Source organism: Cricetulus griseus, chromosome 7 (genome assembly GCF_003668045.3).
Source record: "Cricetulus griseus strain 17A/GY chromosome 7, alternate assembly CriGri-PICRH-1.0, whole genome shotgun sequence".
Lineage (NCBI taxonomy): Eukaryota > Metazoa > Chordata > Mammalia > Rodentia > Cricetidae > Cricetulus > Cricetulus griseus.
The window spans coordinates 32,279,059-32,302,555 of NC_048600.1; the positions used below are offsets into that span (position 1 = coordinate 32,279,059).

General features: G+C 41.6%; 1 protein-coding gene across 1 annotated transcript in view; it reads right to left on the reverse strand.

Moving 5' to 3' along the window:
- Sntg2 (syntrophin gamma 2) overlaps positions 1-23,497 on the reverse strand; it is a 196,792-nt gene that overhangs the window by 53,070 nt on the left and 120,225 nt on the right. Inside the window, exons 10-12 of the mRNA XM_027424734.2 lie at positions 15,019-15,148; positions 12,871-12,909; positions 4,866-4,985 (exon numbers count right to left, since the gene is read on the reverse strand). Coding sequence (XP_027280535.1) covers positions 4,866-4,985; positions 12,871-12,909; positions 15,019-15,148 — 289 coding nt within the window. The remainder of the gene's footprint in view (positions 1-4,865; positions 4,986-12,870; positions 12,910-15,018; positions 15,149-23,497) is intronic.

The window sequence follows — 23,497 nt, forward strand, 5'->3', positions numbered from 1 at the left end:
CACACCGTTTTCGTTGTCTGGTGGATTTGTGAGGAAACACAGAGACCCCCAAGCTTTTGAGATAGAGAGAAAGTCTAGGGGATTTAGATAGAAACCCTGTATTTACACCACAGGCATGTGTAAGAAGAGTTCTTAATTGGTCTATGTAATAAAAAAACAGAGTCAGATATAAAGGGAAATGCTGAGAGATCACAGAGAAGGAGCAAGCCACAGCCATACCTTACCTCCTACTCCTCTCAGCAGACAAGAGAGTGATTTCCTGTTTCTCCCTGCTTATACCCTGTTTCTGCCCAGCTATGTCACTTCCTGTCTGTCAGTACATACCTTCAGACCTTTACGGTTAGCTAGAGGCAAGGTCCATTCTCTGACTCCCAGACAGGCTTTATTTGTGCAAGAAAGATAACACCACAGACATGCATTTAATTATTATTGCTATCCTTGAAAAACAACAAAAAAAGAGTTCCTAATTTTGTAAACCAGGTTTTCTGTGATGTCATTTGCTCAAGTGAAAGGGTCCCTCATATAGGAAGCACGGCTTTCTTCTGTACATACTCCCATGATGTCCCTCTCAGGGATGGGATAAGACCTCAAACAGAGAGAGGGGGTACTCAACACAGTACTCTGAGCTATCATCTAGCTAGCTTCCCTAGAAAGTAGCTTCATGTGTCAGTCACTGGCCCTGACAGTAACTTCACCTGGTGATGCAGAATCAACACAAGCAGAGACTAGGTCAACTGATTCCAAACCTCCTCAAGGTGCATCACAAAGAGGACAATAGCAGGGCATTCATGTGAGAAGACACTAAGGATTTTAAATCACATGTCTTTGCTCCTCCAAACAAAGGCACTTGATGGCCTTCTGACCTATCCAGCCTTATGTGGCTTTTGGTAGAGCAGTATTTTTGGCTGTAAGATACACTATGTTGGTATCTTTTAGGGTTACCATGGGATACATGTCATACCAGGGTGATGCAGCAATTCTACATTGCACCCATCCTCACCTGCCCTCTGCAAACTTGACTTACTTCAGTTCCTTCTGGATAAACTTTTACAGATGATAGGATATATCTGCCTAATTGACATTCTTAAAGTCACTGCTAATATTTCCTGCGGGCACAAGGGCCTTTGTCACATAATTTTTACACTAATGCTACATGATGCTGTTAAAATGATTTCACAACCTTACTTTTTTAACACATTTTAATGGTGTTTGAAAACATGAGTAGCTGAAGCATCACCATTTGGATTCCCATTTGCAAGTCAGAAATAAATATTCTGTCAATGAAGACAGGAGGAGTGAAGAGTTGGGCTGAGGGTCTCAGACTTCCATTTCTATCATATCAGAATCTCTGAGGGTTTTGGAGATAGAGGGTAGAGAATAGATACAGGGTGGTGAGGTTCCTTTCATACTACATGCTGCTTCTTCCTCAGCAGGATACCTCAGTTCAAAGGATGCTGGCCTGTATTCTTTCCATCCTCCCTCTATTCCTGAAGGAACTCAGAAACAAACTGTCCTTGATTGAAGGATATTATTATTTTTTAGCTCTTTCTAAATTTCCCATAGTAAGAATCTTTAGGTCCTTCTAGATTCCACTTCAAAATTCTGACAAGACATGCTGAGAACTATAGCCTAGTGAATATTTTGACTCTTCTGCATTGCCAAGCATTTATAAATGCCTATAACCGAACCTTGGGGTAAAGGCAGGTTGCTGTTCTTGTAACTACTCCAGGGAAGCTAGTGATAATCATTCAGGAACATTTGCAGAGTTTCTTCTCTAGAAGTCACTTGTGTAGCTTCAAACTCCTGAAACAGGAGACTACACCTCCTTCCTCTAGAGAGAACATGGTGACTTTACTGAGATGAAGTCCATCCTATGGAGAGATGGGTGGGTGTCCTGCTAGCTGCATAAGGTCTACATAGAGAGTAGTACCTTGGGATCTCCCATTTGAAGTTCAGGCCTCTGCATATGAGGAGGCCATGATCACCGCTGGGCCCACACACTGGGGAACCTGACACTGGATGCTCTGCAAGTCATTAACTGCCTGTCCCTGATCCAGGAACTTTAAGCTTCATGCTAAGTTAAATGAATATTTATTAAAACTTAACTTAATGTTTTAGATTTAGGCAATGTAAAATCTGGTATTGGAAATTACTAGTAATGCCAAACATAAATCCTAGGCCCAGGAAACACATATAAATATTTAGGTATAAATTCACTTACCATATTGTGAGCATTGCTATGACAACAAAAAGCTGTCTAATATTAGTGGTATGATTTTTATCTTTTAAATTTTATGTGCTTCAGAGGCTTCAACTCACTTATATAAGTAAGCCATCCTGTGTTCACTGTGGCCCGGTGGGATATTCCAGTCAAGATTTATTATCTCTGACATGTAACTGAGGAAACTGTTGGATAAGGAATGTAAATAAGTTGCCTTATGTCCCTGGCTGGTAAGCAGGACAATTATGCTGAGAACTTGTAGCTTCAAGTTATTAACCTACAGTCAATTCCTCTGAGATGTGGAGTAATTCTTCTTCCTTGTTCCACACAGTCTTTCCTATCTCGCTTTAAAATATGCTTTGGTTATTGTAGATACAATACAAATTGTTTAAAACAGTTAATTTTGTCCAACACCATTCTATTATGTAAGGTTATTTTTTATCTTTCCATTTAGTGTGTTGTCTAGGCTGCTTGCAGCTTCTTACAATTTTTATTTAATAAAGGGCTGCCTATCTTGAGCATACTGCAAGTGAGTGAACCTCACCCATTTGTCTCTAGAAATGGATAGGCATTGAACTATGCCAATGGTATAAAAACAAAACAAATATGAAAACCCTGCTTTCATGGTCTGGTTTCTAAGCTGTGTTTTGTACTTTTGTCTTCACTCCTTCTTGCTGTTGCTGTACAGTAGGTAATCAAGGCTTTCAAATTTCTCAGAAACTAATTACAACCTCTTTCCTTTGTTGCCTTTAATTATAAATGGAAACAGCTGTCATGTCTACTCTTAATGCTGTGGCTGGTCATTGCAGCTGCCATCACACTGTCCTACACTGTGAAGACCCTTATCTTGGATGTCCCTGCTATGCGGAACACAGTCCTATGGGGCTAGTTGACTTGGCCAAGTGCTTGGATGGGCTTCCTCCACCTACCTTCTACAATTCTTATATAGAACAAAACAACTTTTGTTTCCCTCTGGGCATTGCTTCATGTTAAGTTGATGGCTTAAAATACAAAATGTCTTTGAGATTTGCTAGCTCCCTGCACCTAGAAATATCCAATGATTTTTCCCATTTAAAGAGATTTCTGACATTTCCAATTCATGGGCACAGCTGTAGGGTTTCAATATCTTCCAACAGAAGGGACTACCCAGCCAGTGACTATTCAGCCATCAGAGAGCATCTACATAAGTCACTTAACCTCCTAAACAGCAGCGACTCTATTATCATTATACAGGGATGGCAATGACAGCTATGTCACCAGAGAACTGAAAATTATATGAAGACATAGGGACTATAAAAGCGAAAGTTTCTGCTTCAATCTGACTTTGGGCTGAATATTCATTCACGTATCATACTGCCTTTCACCATTTGGTTTCTTTCAGCATAATTAGCACAGGAAAAATGGAAATTTTCACGTGGTACTTTCACCCACTGTAACTGAGGATCCAGCCAGATGAGCAGCACATTCATGTTGTCCCCACTGTTAACATTACCTGCATGCTACTGACATCATTATCCAGGTATCATACCTGAATATGAGGGAAGACTCTAACACTACTCAAAAAATATCCACTTACTCTATTAGATAAAACCATATAAATTAATTTAGCAACGTTAAGGAACTCTAACTAGTTTACCTTCAGGAGAATTTAACCCATGCTTATGCATATATGTTGGTGATTGTAATGTGAGTAAATTTATAACATAAGATTTTAAATCAATAAATAAAACCGAACTTGTAACTAGACACATTGTTGTCCTAATCAAATCCTGGGGAAGAAAAAGCACTTTAATGAGGAAAGTCAGTGAAAGTAGCAGTACTACTTAGAGGGCATATTTCCCCACACTTAGCTTTACATTTTACATAGGATGCACACCCCGAGGGAAGCTCAGTGAAGGGTGCTTCTGAAAATATAAAATGATTCCAAACATTTGTGCTACTTTATCTCATTTTAATGGTAGAAATTTATCTCACTGTTTTTGTGGATCCTGACTTCTCAGGGACTTTAAACTAAGTTTCATTACTTGTTAGTTCTAGTGGTCAGAATCCGAAAGTTAAAAAAAGAAACTTCAAATGATGAACTTTTAGGCAGAGCACTTATAACCCATTTGATCAATCTGAGAACAGTGTGGGTAGGAATTGGAAAATAGAAGTATGGAAAAACAGCATCCATCCATCCTCACAGTTTTGTGATGGGTCCCACTAGAGCAGGCTGTTCGCTTTAATCAAATCTAGAAATTGTGTGGGAAAGAATAACTTTGGAAATTTCATTATTTAGACATTTAGTTAGAAATATCTAAAGAGGGGGGCTGTGTTTTGCTTTGACTGCATTTTGGATCCTTCAACTGTATAACTCAACCAAAGAGCTGTCTGCACCCCACCTCCACACCAGCTGTTATTTGAAGCAAAGAAATGCTACAACCATATCTCACTGGCTGTTTGAACTGAAAGACAGAAATGGATTCCTTTGAGTTCTAAGGAAGTCACTGTTTGTTAATCCATAAGCAGGACCCATTCCAATCACTGAGGTCTGGAGAAAGCCACAAACAACCACCCTATCTCTGCCTTCTTTCAGGACCTAATCTCATCTGAATAACTCTGGCAACAGGCCCCTCACCCCCACCAGATGCAAAGGCATCCTTACCGGAGGAGTGCTGAAAATGAAGAATGACGAGCCCTTCAGGGCCAAGAACTTGGATCTGAAGATCTGAGAGGTGTCATCAGCTCTCTGGAGCCTCTCATTTACCCAGCCCATGTGCACCACCTGCAGAGGGAAACCTTGGAAAATTAAAAGCCAAGCCTTAATGAGAATGTTCTAAGAGCAGAATATGAACCACATGCTATGCTCCTTAACTTCAACCCAGTATGCCCAGAAAAGAAGGGAAATCAAAGAAGTCTGGGTGAATCTACAAGTTCCAACTCAAGCAGCCAGGATAGACGTATAAGACGATTTGTGGTGAATACCTAGACCCTTATGGAGTACAGGCTCTACATGGTGGCTGAGTTGTGGGTTCCTAGTATGTCTTAAACATGTGGTGTTATCAGGCTGGAGAGATGGCTCAGCTGTTAAAGGCAAAGGATCACAACCCAAAGGACAAAAATGCAATGTTGAGTTACACTCTACTAGGGGTTATGCAGATGTAAAAATAGCTAAATTATATTTTCAATGTTTACAGTAATCATGTAGCATCATACAATGTGGAAAAAAAACTATTAAGGTTTTCTTCACAGTTTAACTCCCTAGAAGTGAAAATAATATCAAACACAAGATTTTTACAACTCAAATAGTTTCAGCCTTATTATACAAAATGTAAACTATAAAACCAGAAAGTGGTTCAGGTGTATAATGGAAATACTGATGCAATTTGAGAATTCAGTGAATGGTTTCAACCATATTAAAAAACAACTACCATCTTACCTAAATTTATACATGACACATACTTTGTAGTAAAGGTATGAGTAACTTTCCCATATCCCCATTTTGCCATTTCCAGAAAAACCAATTACCTAAAAAAAAATCCTTATTGAAAATCAACAAACCCTAAATTAAGACAGTTTTCCCAACTAACCCCACTCTCATTCTTCTTTCTCTAATTTTTAGGAAGGTTCTTCCTATGTAACCCTGGCTGGCCCGGCACTTACTATGTAGACCATGTTGACCTCAACCTCAATAGAGATATACTTGTTTCAGCCTCCCCAGTGCTGGATTAAAGTTGTGTGCTCCCATGTGTAGCTTCTCATCACTTTAAAGGATATACCTGATTCATTATTTCAATGAACATTACCCAGGGTCCTTTGGGACTGATGACCTTGTGTCCAGAGTTTTGGACAGGAGCAGAAAGCTCATCAGTAATCCTCATGACCTGGGATAGAACAGCCCTGCATCAGCTTTTGCCCAATAACTCCTGGCAGTATTCACTCTCAACACATGATAGAGCTGTCCTTGAGGTCAAGATGTCAGCAGATAGCTAAAATATAAGCAGGAAAGACAGACATGGTTTCTGTTGCTAGGGGATAGTGTTATTTTGTGGAAAGTAGCAGCCATGGCTATAACTTTGGTCATTTACTGGATTTTGCATGTATAAGTAATGTATATGTGTACCGAGAAGTTGCAGGTTAAGATATCTTTATTCAAATAATATCGGCCAAGCACAAGTCAGAGCGTGCCCAGAGGCAGCAAGCTAGGGAGGCTAGAGAGAGAGTGCTCCCATGTCTCTGCTGCACCTTAACAACTCCTCACTCATCATCCTGAACCTCCCCTGACCACGCCCTGACAGGCGTGGTTAAGCACACCTGTAGCCAGCTCTTAGGAAGAGTGGTTATGGTGTCTCCCTACATATATGGATATTCAAGCATGTGTAGTGTATGTATACAGGTGCACTTAATATGTCTACACATGCATGTATGTAGAGAAGACAGTCATGGCTATTATTTCTCAGGCACTGTTTTTTTTTTTTTTTTTTTTTTTTTTTTTTTTTTTTTTGAGCACAGGGTCTCACTGGCTTAGAACTTGTCAAGTCTGGTAGGGTGACTGACCTCCAAACCCTAGGGTTCTACCTGTCTTTGCTCCATAGTAGGGTACAAATATGTGCCACCATGTCAAGTTTATTTCTTACAAGCTACATGGATGAAACTCTGGTTCTAGTGCTTGTGAGGCAAAACACTTCACCAACTGAGCTATGTCACCAGCCTTAACTTTGTCTTACATGTGCCCCAAGAAGGTGAGTTATATCAATGTGATATGATAAAGTGACAATACTATTATTTTGAAAGTTTCATATGTGGCTGGGAATGGCTTTAACACAGTTGGGCTTTTATTATAAATGGGACTAGAATCCACAATATCATATGAAAACATGAGTATTTAACACCATGTCTTAGAAAAGCCCCTGGCACAGAGTCCGCAGACAGAAGCAAGATGATATTTGTACTGTGAGAAAACTTCTGAAATCTAAGTCTTCCTTGAATGTCATCTGGATTTGGCGACCTTCCAGATTGAAAGTGTGACAGCAGCAGGGTCTTCTGCCTTCCTCCTTTCCATATGACCACATACACTGCAATGAGCTCCGGGGAGGAATGTGACATGCTCACACAGAAGAGAGGATGATGACTTTCATATGGATAAACAGGAGTGCACAGGAGACAGACAAGCACTGTAGATAGCTGAACATCAATGCTGAAGTGTCATTTCTGGATTCCAGGCTAAAATGGAGAAGCTTCAATCTTGGGGAGCACAGCAGCAGAATTCAAACAAGGACGAACTACCCTTGGACTTTAGTTCATTTGAAGGCCACCATGAGTCATCAGAACTACAGGTACTAGGTTGGAATCCAGTGCCACCTCTGCAAGTGCTGCAAGCAGAATTTGGCTCTCCTTGTGTGCTATGCCCTTCACCTCGTCTGTGTCCCGGTGATGCTGGTCTCTCCACACTTGGTCAATATCATGCCCGGCACATGTTCAACAAGAATTCCATACTGAGGAGTGGCTGAGAAGCTTCTGCTCTAGCCACGATGACAGCTCAGGTTAGTAAGCATCTGAATCACCAATTAGCTGGATGTAAACTTAATTAAATCCCGTGTGTAATTTAATTCTGCCTGCATCCTTTAGCACAGAAGTAAGTTGTAGCTTTGCTGTTATTCACAACATTGGCTGCCTTATGAATCTTTTTTATGTGTATGTAGCTAGTTCATAAATATTCTATAGGAAGCAAATCTTATCTTTTACATTACAAATTTTTAATGGCTTGCTGCATGTTGTAAGAATGATGACCTGATGGTATTAAGTAACACAATTAACTGGGGACACAGGGTTTCACCATCTCCACAAAGGAGTACATTTGTATCTCTCTGTTCTGGTGCCATTTTGTGGAAGTCCTGTTATCTGCTGGGTCAGTATAGACATTCAGTTACACCTACCCCAGATTGTCATTACACATCTGTTTTTATTTCTTGGTGAAAAGCCTGTTTTCTATGCTACTTATATTATCTTTGGAGTATAAATCAACTCCCTAAATTAAAACCAAGTTAGACATTTTAGAAGAAATTTATTTTGGTAATAAATAAATCTGTTTGTAGTTTTACTAGGTGAACACACTTTGATTTTTCCTAAAAGAGTTCCCAGTTTGTGTTTATCGTCATTAGGTTTAAGTTGGCGATGTATGCATGTATGTGTGTGTGTGTGCGTGCATGCATGCAGGTCAGAGGTCAACAATGGCTGTCATTCCTCAGGGGCTATTTTTTTTTTTTTTTGGTTTTTTGAGACAGAGTTTCTCTGTGTAGCTTTGGAGCCTATCCTGGCACTCTCTCTAGAGACCAGGCTGGCCTTGAACTCACAGAGATCTGCCTGCCTCTGCCTCCCGAGTGCTGGGATTAAAGGTGTGCACCACCAATGCCTGGCTTTTTTGTTTTGTTTTGTTTTGTCTGTTTTGTTTTGTTTTGAAGAAGGGTCTCTCTTTGGCCTGGAATTCACCAAGAAGACTCTACTGGCTGGCCAGTGAGCCACAGGGGTCTTCCTATCTCTGCCTCCTTAGTGCTGGGATTATAAGCACACACTATCACACTTGGCTTTTTTTTTTTTTTTAATGTGGGTCTGGGGACCAAACTCATGTCTTTAGGCTTTCAAGGCAAGCACTTTACAAACAGCCATTTCCTCAGGCCAGGGTGGTCTTTGTTTGAGACAAGAGTTGCTTTAGCTTGAGCAACAATTTATAAGGTAAAAACTGGGCATAAGAATTTATGCCCTTTGACTTTTGTACTAGCCTCTAGATTCTCTTTTCTTTTTATCTCAATTTTACCAGTTGTCAGATGCCATGCTGGATAGTTTTGTGTCAATTTGACACAAACTAAAGTTATCTGAGAGGAGGGAACATTAATTTTAAAAATGCCTCCATAAGATCGGGCTGTAGACAAGCTTGTAGGGCATTTTCTTAATTAGTGATTGATGGGGTGAGATTAGCCCACTAGGGGTGTAGGCTGGTGGTCTTGGGTTCTACAACAAAGCAGACTGAGCAAGACATGAGGAGCAAGCCAGTAAGCAGCAGCCCTCCTTGGCCCTTGTGTCAATTCCTGCCCTGTTTGAGTTCTTAACCTGTTTGAACTCTTGTCCTGACTTCCTTTGATAATAGACAGTGATATGGAAGTATAATACAAATAATTTCCATTCCTCTCCAAGTTGCTTTTGGTCTTATTGTTTCATCACAGCAATGACAACCCTAACTAAGACAGATGCCTCTGTTTCTTCCACATTTATTCAAGTATTATTTGTTCCATACCAACAACCAATGATTAACTATTTAAAGTGGGGAAAGTAATGTTTTTCATTCTTGAAGGGCTCAATGTCAACTCCCAAGACACATAATAGAGTGCATAGGGTTTGGAACAAATGTGTCCCACCCTCTACAGGCACACAGACACTCAGGCTGGTAGGGATGGTTTGAAAGCCACCACATAGCATGGTGCAATATCAACATCCGATGTAAGAACACCAATGACACCTCTGGGCAAGTCCAAAGTAGGATGGAAATTTTAAGTCCAGAAATAAGTATATGAATAAATAGAATCCCAGAAAATAAAACTTCAGATTTAGATTGCCTGACATGACTGTTTTGCTGTTCAGCTGAAGAAACTGAGGCTGCCAGTTTGTTTGATGTTTCTGCCAGAAAAGGACATATCTGGCCTTACAACCCAGGCTTTCACCAAGCAGGCTAGCAAGTTAAAGGTCACGTGAGAACAGTGTGGGGTCTGGTAGTATTGACTGAGTGAAGCTGGTGTCTCTGGCATGAAAGATGATTTATGTAGTACCCATGGGCTCCTCAGAGAGTCTGCAGTCCCCAGAGTTATCATTTCAGCATGGCCCCTTGATATCCAATGACAGGAAGATGTGAATTCTACAGTAAAGGAGACATGCTCCAGAAACAGATCCATGGCCTTTCCATGTAGGCCAATCGTTAGTATCTACCTGCAAGGTCACCATTCTCCAAAATAGGCCAGATTCATGAACTGGAGGCATCACTTTCCAGGGGCATGCTGGAACCCACTAGCCTCTCCCCTTTCAGAAGACTTGATGTGTCCACCTTGTTTATCATGAGTGATCGCTCCTGTGGTCACAGAGACATCAGCCAGTAGCAGAGCCCTGTAACCCCCACCAGATCAGCTGAAGGAGATGACTCTCCAAGCACAGAGATTCTGTGGAGTTCTGAGCAGCTAACAGAATTCAGTTTCAAAAACAGTAAATCATTCATGGAAATAAACAATACAAATTCAGTTGGACATCCCACCAGGAACAAACAAATTGAGAAAATGTTTATGTGTGAACCAAGTGGAGGTGTCTTAATGGAAAAATTAGTAAGAAATGTATTCTCAAACTGTGAAGTTTAGTGGGAATATAATATTTTAATGTGGGAAAATGTAGAATGAATGCTATTCTAGTTTGAAGATGTTTATAGAAGTATTACTCATAAAATAGCTAACCCCTCATTAAGCTATGATTGAAAGTAATAACATATTTAGAAGAATTATATTTTGAAGTTGTTTCTTTTCCAGTATAAAAATGCAGTCTAACAGATCCAATTGAAGTATAGACTGACATTTAATTGAAAGAGAAATGTTCTCCTGGGTGTCATTGTCTTGAATTTGGATTCTTTTTTTGTTTTGTTTTGTTTTGTTTTGTTGTTTTTTGTTTTTCGAGACAGGGTTTCTCTGTATTGCTTTGGAGCCTGTCCTGGCACTCACTCTGTAGACCAGGCTGGACTTGAACTCACAGAGATCCTCCTGTCTCTGCCTCCCTAGTGCTGAGGTTAAAGGTGTGTGCCACCAACAACTCAGCAAATTTGGAATCTTTTTTATTATTAATTTTTTCATTTAATTTACATCCTGACCACAGTTTACCCTCCCTCCCCTCTTCCCCCTGCCTCCCCTCCACCTCCCCCCAACTCCACTCCTTCTCCATTTCTGTTCAAAAGGTGCAGACCTCCCATGGCTGTTAAAAAAGCATGGCCCATCAAGTTGAGGCAGTACTAAGCTCCTCCCCTTGTGTTAAACCTGAGTGAGGCAACCCAGTATGAGGAATAGGTTTCCAAAAGTCAGCTCAAGCATCCGGGACAGGCCCTAATTCTACTGCTAGGGGTCCCACAGATAGACTAAGCTACACAACTGTCACACATATGAGGAGGGTCTAGGTCAGTTCCATGCAGTCTCCCTATCTGTTGGTCCAGAGTCTGTGAGCTCCTATAAGCCCAGGTCTGTGTGTTCCCTTGTCATGACCTTGACACCTCTGCCTCATACAATCCTTCCTTCCTCTCTTGAACAGGATTCCCAGAGCTCAGCCCAGTGATTGGCTGTGTTTGTATATAATCTGTGCATTTGTTTCTTTTGGTTATTGGATGAAGGCTCTCTGTTGATAATTAGGGTTGTCACCAATCTGATGACGAGATGGCCAGTGAACTTGGATTCCAAAGCTAACCACTATTAAAGGGAATTCACAAGCACCAGTTAAAACAAGAGGAATCAATTAGTATCAGTTTTCTTAATCTTAAAATAGAACCCTTGCTTCTAAAAACCTACAAAAGATGTAGTCCAGAAACCAATGAACTATAAATAAGTTTCCCCTCAGCCTCATATATAACCAAGAAGCATCCCACAAAAGGGAGAGCCAGGAGTACTCATTAAGAGATGATGTCAAAGAGGGGCCTGTTCAGGGAGCCTTGCCCTAGGTTCTACATGATGTAAGAACACTGCCCAGAGTGGAGTGACATGATTCCACCCACTGACATTAACACCTGTCAGGCCAGCACCTTCTGAAAACCACAGTAACTTACAGAAAAGGATGTCATAAGCTGAATTCCACCTCTGCGTTGAGGATGTTACAAGAATGATTTAGTTGTAGAGCAAGGATGATCAGACCCAGAGCCAAATCATCCTAATCTAGCTTTACCTCCCTTAACAGCCATTCAGGGCTCCCTCCATGTATGACCTATCATCCTGTGACTATTAGGTAGATCCTTTCAGAATTTACTAACAGACCCCTCGATACTATGAGCTCCAAAAGCTGAGAATACTACCAGAAAACATGTGAAACCAACAGGAGAGATTTCCCCACTTTACTACAAGTAACCTCTGTGATGTTCACATCACTGTATTTGAAAACTGCCCTTATCTATGAATGTCCTTGTTCTGTTGCCATAAAAACTTCAACTAAGTGTTACCACACTGGAAAACAGTATTTGGGAGGGAAGCTCCTCTGTGTTTCTGGGCTACAGTTACTGAAATTTGATTCCAGAACAAACTCTCATACTCCCTTTGAGACGAGAACTATGCTATTGAGTCAACAACATCATATCACAAAATGATCCCAAGTCATACATGCCTTTCTCCATCCTAAATCCCCTCTGGTCTCACACAGATCTCTCTAAATCCTGCTCAGATCACATTTTCTACTGGATGCAACCCACAGACAACATTTATCTCAGTAAACATGGGCAATCAGAAAAGTCCCTGAATGTGTTTCCTAGAGAATAAAGAGTGTTAAGTTCACACATGGGGCAGGATATACCAAATTCGGTATGATTCTCACTAGCATTTCCCTATCTAAATTTCAAAGGAAGCATCCACTGTGGGGTTTGTTATCCTACTGAGCTGAAGGCATACACCTACCTGGTCACAGGGAGAGCAGCATTTATTTGCCATTTTCATCTGTAGAGGGAAGACAGCAAGGGGTCAGTGTGCCACACACATTAATGCCTTCATTTTTTTTTTCAGTCTGTCTAAATGGCAGCTGAAATTAGCAGCCCAGAAAACCTCCTTGGAAGATTTTTTTCTCCCCCTTTATGCTGTGCTTATCTTCAAACCAGAGCAAACACACACTAATCACAATAATTCTCAAAGCAGGAAAACAATGAAACAAAATGAAGTATGCAGGCACACTAATGTCATTGTTCCTGAATACCAGACATTGAAGTGAGGGCAGCTGGGGGATGACAGATGCGTAAACATGTGAAAAATGAAAGGAAGACGGCCTCTACTGTGTATCTAACTACAATGACCAATGGCCGCAGTGCATAGTCGATTCTTTACTTATTTCCTCAAACCCCGTAAATGTCACTTTCAATAATGTTAACAGTGAAGAAATAGAAGTCCAGAAGAAGATATACCCAAGGCTGTGAGCCCATCTGCCCTGCCATGCTGCTCAGCAGTCACTTTCAACAGTCATACAGCAGGAGAAGCATGTATTCACTGTCGTTTCTTCAGATGTCAATCCAGCCCCACCTGCCTCATTTTTTCTTTTCTTATTTATCTATTTAGTTGATTAATTTAAAAAAATCTATCCATCTAAAACAAGAATGTAGGAAGGCACTTCTTTTTACAATAGCAGAAAGATGGCTCCTCATGTCTTCAGAGTAGAAATATCACATATCACTGCATCCCCTAAACATCTCAGATTTTCCAGCCATTTTCTGTCTGGCAATGGGCAAGATAACACAGGGGATGAGGGATGAGGGGGCAGAAGGCACTAGGTTGTGTGGTGCTGAGTATCACATGTTGCATCAGGCCGAGGAATGAAGTGCAAACACACAGCATTGGGGTTGGGGGGAGTGTGATGGGGAGATGTCCTTCTGTATAAGACACTGATTGGCTGACTGGCCAGGCAGGAAGTATAGGCAGGGCTCGGAGATGAGGAGAATTCTGGGAAACATAGGTAGATGGAGTCACCATGTAGGCCATCAAAGGAGTAACAGGTCCGAACCCTTCTCCAGTAATATAAGACCACATGGAAACACTTAGATTAGTAATTATGGGTTAATAATTAAGACAGAGCTAGCCAATAAGAAACCCTAGTCACTGGCCAACAGTTTAATAATTAATATAGCATCTCTGTGTGTTTATTTGGTGCTCAAGGGTGGCGGGATGGTGGGAAAGAACCTTTGCAACAGGACTGAAGATGGGAGCTGGACCAAGCCTTTGGTTATGGGCCAATCCTGCCACAGCTACATAGCTATAGCTTGTTGTACTTCATGAGAGACTTAACAAGGCATTGATGTTCTCCTCCCCCAATCATCTCTATTGATTCTTTTATTTTACAAATCTTACTGACTTTGAGCATTAAACATATCACCTAAGGGCACAGAATATGTTTTTTTTTGACCCAGATGCCTTCAAGTGAGATACAACATATATTTTTGGTCAGGCATGTCCTTTTTAATTTTTAAAAACTAAATGTTCACTAGAATGATGACATTCTCTGGAAAAAATAAATGGTCATGATTGGTATGTGTGTGTGTGTGTAAGTTTGTGTTCATGTATATGTGTGCATATATTTGAGGAGCCCATAGAAAAACTAGATTGTCCAGGGTGTATGTATCATATTTTTATCCTACTAGTTAGGATAAAATTTTATCCTAACTAGTAGGATAAAAATATTTTTATAAATATTTATAAAATTTTGGATAAAAATAAAAATTTTATTTTATCCAAATAAAAATGCCCACATTGTATTTAACACGTTTGGACTCTCTCTCTCTCTTTCTCTCTCTTTCCTGTGTATGTGTGTGGCAAGACAGAGAATAGGAGGGATGGAGACACAGGCAGGGAGGGAACTAACCTGAAAGTTTCCAAGTATTTATATCTAGAGATATTTTAATAATTTTAGTGTTAGTTATTTGAGTTGGATATTTGATCTGTTGAAACAAGCATATGCTCTGCATGCAGACCCAACCTTGCAGTGAGTTCATTATACTTGGAAAATTATCATCACTGCTGCTAATGCAAACTTAAGTGGGAGTAAGTCCCGGGCCATATGCTCACATGTTGAAGCGTCAGGTCACTGATGTTGGCTGAGATTGCACGCAACCAGTCAGCACAGTCCTGGTTAGTGGAGAACTGAAGGACTCCTGTGCTGGTTCCATCCAGGGCCAGCACCTCGAATGCACTGGACCTACAGCAGAAGAGAAGACAGCAGGGAGCCTGTCAGCTGTGAGAAAATGACACTGGCCTGGTCCATCTAGCAGGGGACAGGTGCTTCCAGCCCCTGCTGCCCTATGCTCAGCTGTGACACACTTAAGAAAGAGTAGGCAGTCATAATCTCCTAGCAAACAGGCATAATAGGTTAGCTTTACTGAAATGAAAATCTACACTGAATTACCTCACTAGGAACCATTTCTAACTCAACAGGCACAATGAAATCAGGGCAGACGGGAAAGAAACCTTGCTCTGTTTGAAATCTCAGGGTTACCACCTTATAGGCAACTTAGCTGTAATTATTTTGAAACCCATTTGTCTCATAGAACCCAGCATGATATCAAACACCACAATCAGTGTTGATAGGGGCTGGAACTTCCAAGTGCATGCATGCACTTCGGATGGACTGCAGAACTCTGGAGAAGTCCCATGTCCTTGCTTTGGTGTGAACATGGGGAGTGACTGACATGAGGCTGACTCAACCCCAGTAACTCTCCTTACTGAGAAGTCCTTAAAACCCAGATTGCACATATATCTACAGCCACTCTAAACCATGTTGTAACCATGTATGAGTTCTGCTATGCAGGATGAGGACTTAGGGGAGGAGGGCTACTAAGACTTTCCTGTGTATGAGAAGCTCTCAAAACAGCTTCCCATGAATGAGTAATCTTTCCTTTGAAAGCAGGTATCTCCTGACTGTCCCCACCTTAATTAGCACTTCTGGAATGAGCATGAAGCATTTCATTATTTTCAGCAGATTTTTCAGCCTGGTGGAACATGAAGGGTGGTGAGTCTACTTCTGAAAGCTTCTCCAGAGGGTGACCCTAAGGGGAAGGTGATTTTAAAATGAAGGCTCAGGCAGCTGACAGAATGGCTTAAAAAATGGGCCAGACATTTTCATCACTGCATTCACAAGGCTGTTTCTAGTTGCTTCTTTCCACTGTGTCTTCTTGGTAGAGCCATTTGTCTCTAACTCCTTCACTTCAAGGTTCCTTGTTCCCTGTGTAGCTGCCTTAGCCCAGCATGTTCTATGACAAATCATTGCTTTCTCTATGTGGAACTGCACAGCATTAAATATATGTCCTTGTGTTTATTTTGGACATTGCAAGGGCATGGACTTTATCCTAACTGCAAGAGGAAGTCACCAGGAGGCTTTGAGCAAAGAAAAAGCATGATCAGAAATGGATGATAAATTTCCAAAAAATCTTGTGTTGGAAATGGGTCAAAGGGACAGTGGGGAATATTAAAAAAGGCTTGTAACTGCTGGAGTAACCAGGCAAGGAGGGCGCTTAGGAAAGGCAGTCTGGGGAGTTGGCTGAGGAGGGAAAATAATTCAGAGACTGGACTCAGATCATGGTGATGGGGGATGTCCTTCTGTATATATGTTTTTCATATTGGTTAATGAATAAAACACTGATTGGCCAGGAGCCAGGCAGGAAGTATAGGTGGGGTTATCAGATGAGGAGAATTCCAGGAAGAGGGGTGCAGAGAGGAGTAGCCAGGGAGATGCCATGTAGCTGCTGGGAATTTAGGATGCTGGGCATTCTCTGGTAAGATAAAGCCATGTGGAAATATATAGATTAGTAGTTAGGGGTTAATAATTAAGAGAGAGCTGGCCAGTAAGAAGCCCAAGCCATCAGCTAAACGGTTTATAATTCATATAAGCCTCTGTGTGTTTATTTGGGGCTAAATGGCTGTGGGACCAGGTGGGACAGAAACTCTGTGTACATCATGGGACAAAGAGGAATCAACAGTGAACACAAGGTTTGGCTGAATGCACAGAAGTATAGCTGTAATGTTTAGCAGCTGTTCTGGATAACTGAACCCAGCATGTGAGGGAGGCCAGAACAGAGACACAGTTTGGGCCATCTGTTTGCTTGTCATGCTTCCCAAGTAGAGCTGGGAGTGGGTGGTAGAACAGTCAAGTGTGGGCACTAGGGACATGTCTTGTCTAGAAATAGAAAAGTCTGAGCTGTCCACCATGCAGGGTCAGGCTGTGAGCAGGAGGGAACTCACCAAAGAGCATCTGGAGAGAGGAGCAACCAGCAGAGACAACAAGATTGACTGGCAAAGTGGGAGATACTAACCTGGCATGCATCCCTGAAAGCCAGCCCCCAAAGAAAAGTTTCTGCAACAGAAATAAGTGTTGCTATACTGATGTTCTCTGTACGCCAGATGTGAGGACGCTAAGACTCCCACAGCCCATAAATATAGAAAAGTAATGCAAACCAACAGATGTATAAATCACAACACAAGAAACATGAAGAAGCAAGGCAGCCAGGTTCCTCCAAAAGATCGAAGTGGCCCAACTATGAACACACAGATACTAAAATAAGCAAAATGTCAGACCAACATTATAAAGCTTTCTTGTAAAAATGACTGACAGCCTAAAAGTAGATACAGAGAATGTGATAAATTCAATTTAGAACATAAGCAGGCATCAGAGGGAAATGGACCTGGATGCTACCTCTATTCATCCCTCAGACAAATTGGAAAGCAAGCAGACTCCAGGGCTCTAGTCCTCATTTGTCAGTAGCAAAGGTACTATCCACCCAGGGTGATGCTAGAAGACCTATGAGGATGGAGTAAAGTCTAGTCCCCTGTCCGGATCTGAATGTAATCTCAGTAAACAGTGGTAATGGGACCATCATATTCTGACAGGATTTGATTATATTTTATGAAAGTATTATATAAAGTTCATTTACACATCAGAGGAAAACTCCTGATTAAGGAGAAGGAAGATGGATGGGAATCTGCTATATTATACTTGAGCCCTTACCTGAGATAGAGACCTCTGCCTCTTTCTGCTTTCCTACAGAACCCCTTCTGCATCCAGGTATCCTGAGACCCAAAGACTGTGCCTACTCCAGCAAAACTTTAGACCCCTAAGCTGTCCCTCTCCAAGGACAAGACTGTTTCCAAGGGAGCCATTACACTCATCTGCATGATCATCAGGCCTCATATACAGCTAATTGCCATCCACTGCCACTAAGCCATGCAGAGCCCATGTAAGGATGAAGGAACAGTTGAATTTCAAACAAAAACTCCTTCCTGAAGGCTCCAGCTAGGGGAGACCTTTGCATTCTCTGGTTCTGACCATCCAATCTCACTGCAACATCTATATTCATGTTAGTAACCACACTTAAAAAATGCTTATGCCTTCCTCAAATGGACAGCTGTTAGATAATCCCAAAGCCAGTATTGATCCTAGAATAGAGTTCAGTAATGGTCGTAGGATTTGTCTGTCAATCAAATCCCTCACTCTTAAACCTTCATTCTTATTTACATCATAATGTCTAAACCTGTTATTTTATAACTTGTTCCACTAGAAGTTTCCTTTTCATTGCAAGACCAAATGCTAAATGACATCCCAAGTGTTTTCTGAGAAAACATCATCAACAAATATATTGGCTTATTAAAGGGTCTCATGTACCAGGGAACTGCACTGTCCAGATGCTCATGGAGCTGCGACAAGCTATGATTCATTCACACCATGCACATTGCTCAACATAGAAACAAACCCTCTGGTCACTTGTGTCTTTCTGTTTGATGAGGATACTGGCAGGAAATTGAAAACACGTTCTTAGCCACGTGGCATTTAAATTCTGTACCAAGGAGCCTCAGGCAATGTTTTCTGGCTAATGTTCTACTGATTTTTGGAGAGGTGAGAAAATGAATAAAGATTTTCAACTGGGCGCAGTGGGCAGAGGCAGGGGTATCAGTTCAACTATAAATATGTGAGACCATGTCTCAAAAAGAGAGGGGAGAGGAAGGAGGAGGGAGGGAAGAAGGGAGGGAGAGAGGGAGGGAAAGGTAGAAAGGGCAGGAGAGAGAATCATTAGATAGTTAAAAAGGCAAGAACATAAAATGTTATGCCCCTCTCCTATTTGTCTTTAATAAAAGATTTGAAAATTCTTTTTTTGTGAATATGTGTTCATGTACATGTCTGGGTGGGTATTCTTGATGGCTAGAAGTGGATGCTGGGTCACCTGTAGCTGGAGTTACCTGGGCGCCCTTTTGATGTATGTTTTCAAACAAGTCAACAACGTACAAAGAATTCTTATGCTTTTCCAAATGATATATTAATTCTCCTTGCATTTCTCTTTAAGTCTTTGAAGTAAAAGATTTAGTAGTATGAGAGGAAAAATTGAAGATACTTACACGTCTTATAAAAAACGGTATTGAAAACAATGAAGAGAGCCACCTGGCAGCTACCCTTCCACTGTAATAAACCCAGTGTATCAGCTTCCAAACATTGCAGTGGTGCTACCTTCATCCTATGAAGAAGGTACTATTACTGAGATTTAGAAACTGAGTGTATACATGTCAGTCACTTACCCACATTTAAGGCCAGGCTGGCAAAGACAAGGACCCAAGTCACCATCAGGAGAAAGAAGGGGTTTCTGACCCCAATGAAAGGTTCAGACATTATGCTGGCCTGTCCCTGTTACCTGGCAGAATGGACTCTAGTCAACCCAGGGTTCCATGAGTACTAAATCTGTACACAGGTGTAAAGGACCCCTTTAAAAGACAGACCCCCTGTACCCACTTCTGTGTTCTCCTCTCTCACTCTCTCTTCTCCCTTCTCTCTTCTCTCTCATCTCCCTTCTCTCTCTCTTACTCTCTTTGTCTCTTCTCATCTCTCCTCCTCTCACTCTCCCTCTTCCCCACCTGAAATAAACTGGTTAATCTATCTCTCGTGTTCGTGTCCCATCTAGCATGCCCCTTTATCTTAAACAAGCAAGCAAACAAACAAACAAAACAACACCCAGCCCTCTTCTTAGCTTCTGATAGTGAAGATGTTTGATCTGGAGGAACTGTAAGATCCCTGTGCACTGAAACCATGGCAACTGCTGTTTCCAGGAGCACATGGTTCATTATTCCCCGAGCTCACGATTCATTTGAACCTGTTTTCTGTTTTTGGTTCAGTAATAACTACATCGGCTGTGATGGCCACTGGCTGTCATTTTGCTCTTTCCTTATGGGACAAGACCACAGCTGCAGGTGGTAGAGGCAAGGGTGTCACACTACTGCCTAGGAAAACTGGCAGGAGCTTTGAACAGGATCTTATCTGGGTAAAGACCAAACAAACAAACACAAACCCAACTCAATGCCAGGAAATTGCTTGGCTGGAGGAACTCTTTACCTTCTTAGGATCACATCTAAGCTGAGTAAGCAGCAGAATGCATTTGCAAAGTGAAGCTTGAGGAGTCTCCTCTTAGCTCCACACATGGAAGACAGTTCATTCTAGAGAAGGGTTCTGGGCAGAAGAATATCCTTGGGAAAGACTTGGTCTTCATGGGTGACAGGCCAAGGGTCTATCAACATTACTGTCCTTTTAAAGACTCCACTAGGAGCTCTATTACCACTAAGAGCTCCACTAGGAGCTCTTAAATGTGAGATCAAAGTGAGAAGGTGGCAATCCACCAGAGGATGATCAGGACCAGTTACCACACCAGATCTGGGGCTCCAGACTCCATGGTGAGAGGCAGATTACTGATGCTGTCAGGTGCCTGGGCCTGTGTAGCTCTGAGTTCAGACTATATTTAATGAGCCAGATTAAGCCCCAAGATCACTTTATACACTGGGAGAGTCTGCCTCTAGAGCCCTCTCCATTTCCTTTCCCAACTTAGGCTCTCTGAACATACTATTAATTTTCCTGGGTAAGAACCAGTAACTATATCCCTTTCTTTACTACTGTGAAAACCTCTGTCTCTGTGGTTCCTTAATTTTACTACAACAATGAGGATGCTGGTAAACTGAGGACAGACTGTCAAGATAAAATGACTTTGCCTACAGCAATGAGTCAGGAGCGGAGAAGTCAGATGCCTCCGCCACTGATGGAGATGAAAGATTTGTGAGCACAGCGGGCAGCCAGGAGCAAGCTCTGGGGAGAAAGGCATGCACATTGTTATGCCTCTTTCATCTATTATGATTCAATTCTTCCAACTTTAAAACCTCTTCCTATTTATTTTCATTTCAGATCTTGAGAGCCTATTAAATCTCTACACACAAAGGAGAGGAGAATCAACTTAGTGTTTAAATGGGAGGACTTGTGAAGAGTTTATCTTGCTCGGCTAAGAAGCGATCTCCCTGTCTCAAAGTAGAGGCTTCAGGATCCATCAGCACACAGGGTACTAATCCCTTACAGACAAGATGAATAATCCTCAGAGATAGAAATGAAAGATTCTACATGGAGAAACTGACATTTGATGCAGGGGAGAAACAGACAGAGTGTTTGAGGGAGTCAGGCATGGAGGGAGTAAGTGGAAAGGTTTTGTGTGAATTAATCTGGAAGAAAGATGGCTGGTTGTGGCAGCAGGAGAGGTGAGTGAGGGGATAGTTGCAGCAGCACTTTGCTTCTGGACCTGCATAGACTGAGATCAAGACAATTATGTGCAAGTGGTCACTAGCCAAGGCAATAGTGACCTGAGTCCATCGAAGTCTCTGTGTCTTCCACAGAACACTGGTTCATTTAAGTGCTCATTGAGTTGCTGTACCACAGCAGGTGTCAGGAACCCATGCAGCAAGGCATTATTTCTTTCTGTCAGTCTTCTGTCTATAAAATGAGGTTCTCTATGGATTTACAGACAGTACACTGAGAAAACAACAGCAATCCTATCACCTGCTTGCTGCTGGCAAGGCTATGGCATTCCCAGGCAGAGAGTGGCCCTTCCCAGATAGGCTGGAACAAGGCATAGGAGAACAGAACAGCAAGGCAACTGTCCCACTGCCAAAGCATCCAACACAGCTACCTGGTACCAACAGATGATGACCACAGGGCCCCAGTACTGACAACTCTCCATCCAGATTTGACCATCACTGTCACCCACTAGTCCTTAGTCTCACAGCAAACTCCTCTTCCTACTGAGATGTATGTTTAAGACTCTTTCTTGCATACTGTGTGAAGCTGGTACCCGAGGCTCAGAGGCATCGAGAACACTGTACTGTGGGAAACCTTCACTGTCTGACACATTCTATAGAAAAGCTTTTCTATTTTTGTAATGAGTGTTTAAACATGGCACCATCTTTTTCTAAAACAAACCAAAGCATTTATCAGGATAATTGTGACTTGCACCATCTATCACTTTGCAAAATGTGCTTATCTGCAACATGCCTAAGCATCGTTTTGACGCTACAAAGCCCATCTGGTCCTCACTGGTTCTTCTTCTGTGAGGGGAGCGCTTCAAAACAAATGGGGTTTTCCCTCAGTTATGAAACAAATCTTCATTGTTATTTTCAGAACCTGGACAGTTGGGACAACAGGACCCAAAGTTGTGGTCTTCACGTCCCCCCATTCTCTTTCCTCCTTTCCTTCCTACCCCCCTATTATGATGCGCAGAAAGAACAAGGTCAATGACACCTTATCCTTTTCAAGGCTGGCAAAAAAAAGAAAGAAAGAAAGAAAGAAAGAAAGAAAGAAAGAAAGAAAGAAAGAAAGAAAGAAAGAGTTGTGGAAATGGGTCCTCTGTATGGGAGAATAAAGACTATGCCTCTTGGGAAGGTTCATGTAACACAGGGTTGTGGGTGAGTGTGAGTTGCTGCACTGTTTAGCTTCATGCATTGAGGTTCTCTAGAGTAATAGAACCAGTAAACAGTGTAAACAGTAAAGGGTATCTATCTGTCTATCTATCTATCTATCTATCTATCTATCTATCTATCTATCTATTATTTATCATCTATCTATATATCTATGTATCTATCAACTGTGGTTATATATTGTTTATGATCTAATAAAGCTTGCCTGTAGATCTGAATGCAAAGCTATCCACAGTTATAGAAGCCAAACAGTGGTGGCACATGCCTTTAATTCCAGGACTAAGAAGACAGATGCAGATGGATCACTGTGAGGGTTACATGAGAGTGAATCAGTCTAAAAGAGAAACAGAGTTCATGCCTTTAATTCCAGCACTCGAAAGGTACATAAGACTAGGTCTCAGAGCTGGCGATTTGTCTCCAGCCAGGTTGAGGACAGGAAGGCAATTAGTCTTCGGCCATGCTGAAGACTTGTGGAGCCAGGATCACCCTTTCAGTCTAGGTAGTGGTAAGAGCTAGTAGCTGGCTGATTTGCCTTTCTGATCTTCAGTGTGAACCCCAATATCCATCTCTGGGTTTACATTATTTATGTTACATCTATCTATCTATCTATCTATCTATCTATCTATCTATCACCTATTTATAAGGGATATCTGTCCATGGGGATTTATTAGATTACATTACAAGGTTTGTAGTCCAACAATGGCTGCACCCTGGAAAGGCTGGGGACATAAAGATGGATGTCTTAGTTACTGATTGTAGCACAGAGGATTCTGGACAGCCACTGATC